General features: G+C 33.6%; 1 protein-coding gene across 1 annotated transcript in view; it reads left to right on the forward strand.

The window, feature by feature from the left end:
• Positions 1-5,095, forward strand: part of LOC111699342 (uncharacterized) — an 18,685-nt gene extending 13,590 nt beyond the window's left edge. Inside the window, exon 7 of the mRNA XM_023469994.1 lies at positions 3,097-5,095. Coding sequence (XP_023325762.1) covers positions 3,097-3,468 — 372 coding nt within the window. The 3' untranslated portion in view covers positions 3,469-5,095. The remainder of the gene's footprint in view (positions 1-3,096) is intronic.
• The last annotated feature ends 438 nt before the right edge of the window (positions 5,096-5,533 follow it).

Here is a 5,533-nt window from a genome sequence, read left to right on the forward strand (position 1 = left end):
GGGGGGCGGGGAGAGGGGGGGACGGGAGAACACTGGACACCAGAAAATCTAACAAATAATCCTGGACAAGTTTTAATGAAGTTGCATTCTTGCAGGAACCAAGAATAAAAGAAGAAAAAGGATAGAAAGATAAAAAAACAAAAAGGGATAATTAAAATTGGGAAAAAGGACTTTGTTCCTTTTTCCTGTAATAGTTTAATAGTACTCCGAATACTTTTACAATAGTATAGTAGAGACAGTAGTATACATTTGATATATATACTTTTGTCTATTACACTTCATATATATCTACTCTAGTTTATTCTACTCTACTCTTCTTTTGTAGACTATAAATATAAACTCTTCCCTAGTAGACAATAAATCTACTCTTTTATCTGTATATTTATTAATCTATGGTTGATGCAAGGATCTTTTTTTATCAATCTATGGTTTATGCAAGGATCTGTGTATTTATTAATCTATAGTTGATGCAAGGATCCGTTTATTTATTAATCTATGGTTGATGTAAGGATCTGTCAATTTTTTAATCTTTGGTGGATGCAAGGATCTGTTTATTTATTAATCTATGGTTATTGATTATTGCAAGGATCTGTGTTTATCAATCTATGGTGGATGCTATGGTCTGTTTATTTATTAATCTATTGTCAATGCAAGGATCTGTGTTTATTAATCTATGGTTGATTCAAGGATCTATGTATTTATTCATCTATGGTTAATGCAAGGAACCTCCAACCCCGGAGTCTGAAACGTTTCCGTCCATATATTTTCTTCAATGATTTAACAACAAGCAAACAAATGTATGCATCGCAAATAAACCCAACATAACCTGATGCAAAGATTTGTATTACATTTTTTTGTTTCTTATTTTATGTTTTCATTTTGTCAGGATTGTCCAGTTAGATAAATCCAATCAGTTAAGAGCAATTGGACCATGTTCGATTCACAACGACGCCTATAAAACGGGTTTTAAGATATCTATCTTCTATGAAAATTTTTTTTTTCAATTGGCATTTCTATTCAAACTTTTCAAGCTGGAAAACAACGATTATTCATATTTTTAATCTTTTAAGGTTTTAAGGGTTTAAGGCACTTTTGTGAATCGGGCATGCCCCTCATTAAATGAAGAGTCACTTAAAAAATGTCAAGCCTTGTAAATGAATAGAAGAATGGAGGTTTTTTACCTTGCTGGATCCATATTATGCTACTGATAGCTTTAAATATACTCAATAACTCTGGTTAGCTTATAGAGGACGTGAGGTCGATCTCTAAAAAAACGCATAGAGTAACTTCCAGTATATATATTTCTTATAACTTTTACTAGAGGACTCAGAAATTGTGTAAATATCAAGATCACACGCGTTAGACTCAAAGTACAATGCCTCGTATCCGTTCTATCTCATTCCGGTGAATCTTGAGGAACTTGTTTTAGGCGGCCAGGTATCGTCTTCCACAAGCTGTTATTAAGTATCAAAACCCGTTGGAAAGACGTCAATTCAAGATGTCAGTTCCATGTACAAGTATCTGTCTGAGATGAATCTTACAAGAATCAAGAATTATTTTGTAGAAAATATTCACCCCTTGCCTAACCTTTCTTATCCCATTTGTCATTATGACATCATTTCTGACAATGGATCCAAAGAATTTCCAAACCCTCTCAGCAGTGATTTTGATTTTTTTCCAACCTGTAAGAATACATATGATAAAAATGAACAAACTGGAGCAAATAGCTGCATCAGCAATCAGCGAGAATTCCACAATCAGAGAAATTTGACACCTCTGCATGACAGTACCTTTCTATTATACTTAATTTGATTTTTCTGGCGCCAAGATATGAAATTAAAGAAAAGTATGAAAAAGAAAATTGCAAAAAAGTGAGCTCTGGGAAATATCCGTAATATTAGGGAGAAACAAAAAGCAGAAATATGTGTCAAAATTCATATTTTCTTTGTCTACACAAGGGATTAGAAAGCGTAGATCTACAAAAGATGAACAGAAAACAGATGTTTTATCAGCTAAAAAGGAATTACAACACCCAGAGAATAAATTTCCTGCTCTTTGCTAATATTGAAATTAAAAAACAAATGTTAAAAAAATATTTAAAAAAGAATACTAAAATTTAATTAATTTTGTTTAAACTTTTGAAAATTTCTATTACAGCGTTTTGTGTCAGGGCTGCAATAAATAAATTTCTTGTTCTAGTTTTCTAATTAGAACTGAAATGAAACCAGAAATTAGAAAAGATGATTTGCACTGGAAAAGACAGGCCTATAGAGCTGCATAGCTAGAGAACACTTACAAAAACTTAAAATTAAAACATTTGTACATTTAATGTAAACAACTGACGTCAGTGTTTTGCCCAGAGATTAATTGGAGTAAACAAAAAAGCAAAAGCAAAAAGCAAAGATACAAAATACAAAACCTTCTAAAGTAGACTAAATTCATAAATGTTATGTTTTATGTAAAAATTGTGAAACTTAACTCCTGAATTGGTATTATATGCAACAAGTGGCCGTTCGATGGCAGTCAAAAACCTTTAGTAAGAATATGGCATGTCGTGCCGGTGCGACTTTAGGCCTATTTAGCCCAGCTTGTGAAAGCTGATCAGCTGTCTGTACATATATAGTCTGTGGTTTTGCATCAATTACAGTTAAACAGATTTTTGTTTATCTAAGAATTAATGACGCTTTGTAACCCTCTTAATTAATACCTATTTTCTTCGAAGATTCTCGTCATATTTAAAAAAAAATCCAAATTTATTTTTATTTTTGTATAATGTTTTTCACTTTTGAATCCTTTGATAGACCATAGACCAATATTATAAATTGGGACCTTTCAATTCTCACAAAAAATCTGTATCTGATCGGAAAAGAAAATATCAATTACAGATTTTACATTTTTAATCACTATACTGACCAATCCAATCCAAAACGTTTTCTAATTGAAATGAGATATAGACATTTTTTAACGTAGTTTAAAGCTAATTAAGCTAGTTTTTTTTACAACAACATAATCGAGAAAAGAAAATTACCAATGATCGTCATAACATTTTTGAAGGTTCGTTAAAAAGATCCTAGTTTAGAATTATTTATTTTTCAGGGTTCTCGTCTGGGTTCAAGTGTAGTTTGGAGTTATAGCAGTTTATCTCCTCATCCTGTTCTTGTACAATTAAACGCTGCAGATAGAGCTGGTGTTCGTATCTCTACCTGGAGAGAGGGCGAGGGTGAGCTCCTATCTATCCTGGAGATGGTGAACCTAGAAGCCCGGGACGGAGGAAACTATATTTGCTCTGTACTCTACGGTTCATCCATGGCATATTCTCAAAGTGTGAGATTACACGTCGTGTCGGATACTCCAGAACCTGTTCTTAATAATATTCCGGGTACTCTTTATAATACAGTGATCTTTACTGGTTCAACCTTATTCAGTATACTCATACCATACACTAGAATCAAGGTGTATTCTAGCTAGAGGTTTTCTTTAAATACAGAGCAGAGACAAAATCTTATTCGAAATCCTTGGTTTGGTTCAAATAAACATAAACAATGGCAAATAAAGTGAAGACAGAATAAAGCCATTTTAAATTCATGATGAGTTTTATCAAACTTAAAGGGAATATATATATTGTGACCCTCCATTAAAGAGTGGAATTTCCGATTTACAACGGAACCCTTTACACCTCTGTCTGAGAACTAAATAAACAGATATCTTGAAAATTTCCATTTATTGTTTTATTTATTTATTTATTTCTAAAGTAAATAAGTATACATTCATACTTGATCAGACAAAGGTTTCAAGGGTACCGTTGTCAATGTAAAATGTAAAATGTAGTTTTCCTTCAAATTACGTATAGAGACCCTTTAAGCTTACAGTTTCCTAAGTTTCCAAGATTTAGTTTGTTCGTAATTAGGTATTAGTTATTTTCCCAAAGGCAATTTCCAAAGGGTAACTTCTCAAGTGACAATTTTCCAAGTAGCAACTTTTCAATGTGTAATTTTCCTAACGGTATCTTCCTAAAGATTAGGCTAGGCTCCGCAGGACGCAATGGGAGCCGACCACTGCGGCTAGGAAGGTATAGGGGGCCGAACTAGAACATGCTATTTGGGGGCTGAGCGCTGCATCTAGGATTGCCTTGGGAAGTTGCCGTTTACAGGCTCCATGGCGAATGGACCGTTCTTGTTCTTTAACTTGAAAGAAAGTTAAAGCTCGTTTTACAGTTTACTGGACTGCTGGCATTCAATTGTTTAGTATGTTTATTGTTTACCTTTTATAGAAATGTATAATAGACAACGGTGCATGCATCATGATTTGCGAAAAATAAATTAAATTGAATAACAATCTGTGATCTCAAATTAAATGTTTATTCGTTCAGTAGGATTCATAAAACATGAGTTGTATTATAATTGTTTTTTAATGATGTTTGTATTGTGGAAAGATGAGTATACATAGCTTGCGTTTACCAAATATGATTTGTGGCGCCAATATCGATAATGGTGACACTAAACTGTCTGCGGGGAAACAGACGAGAATATATTGAAGATTTATTAAAGGATTTACTACAGTGCCCTTCTTAGCTTTACCCCTCAATACAGAGAGTTGAGAAATGATTACATTTTTCATTCAACGCTCTAATACAGGGACAACAGGCTGGTTATCCCCCCCTCCCCTCCAACAGAAATTGCATTTCTCTTAATGAATCTTATGAACCCCACGTATTTAGCCAGCTTACCCCCCCTTTTAGAAAATTTAACTTATTTACAGTGGTACCCAAAAAAATGTGGAATAAAAAGACGACATTTAAGCAATATTTATGTGTATTTTATTTTTTACAAAGCAAATTGTTTTTTCTATAGCTGGAAAAAATTGCACAATTTCTGTTTTTCACTTCATTTGATATCATAGCTATAGTCTAACAGTTTTTCCACAGTTTTCCAATTGTTTGTTTCTAAATAAAAACTCTCAGACATTTATTTTAACCGCAAATTGTTGTGAAGTTGTATATTAAAACTTATGATTTATGGATCTTACTGATTATTGTAAAATGATTATGATGATAAAAATATGCATATATATATATATTGAACCATGTTTATTGACTGAAAAGGAGCAATCCGAAAAAATTTGTATTAACAAATATGAAAACTGAGAAGCTGCTCTGATTATTGCTTTATAGTTCCTATCTCCTTCCCTACCTTTCCCCTTTCCACACACTTCCCTTTCTTCCGCTGTTACCCTTCCCCTTTACCTTTACTTTTTTCTTCCACTTTTCCTTCCATTTTCCCCTTCCCTTTTTCTCCCTTTTTCTCACCCCTTTTCTTTTCCCTTTTCCTTCCCGTTTCCCTTCCTCTTTCCCTTTTTCTTTCATTCCTCTCCTCTTGGTCTTTTATTTCTTTCCACCCCCAGGGGGGGGGGGAGAATTTTATACACCCCTACAAGAAACTATATACAGGAACGCCCAACTCAGATATACGCAAATTGTGTACTGTGCACTGTGGGAGGAATGTAAACAAACCCAGTGCCCCCACAGAAGTGGAAG

The sequence above is a fragment of the Eurytemora carolleeae genome, unplaced genomic scaffold, assembly GCF_000591075.1.
Source record: "Eurytemora carolleeae unplaced genomic scaffold, Eaff_2.0 scaffold214, whole genome shotgun sequence".
In the NCBI taxonomy this organism is placed as follows: Eukaryota; Metazoa; Arthropoda; class Copepoda; order Calanoida; family Temoridae; genus Eurytemora; species Eurytemora carolleeae.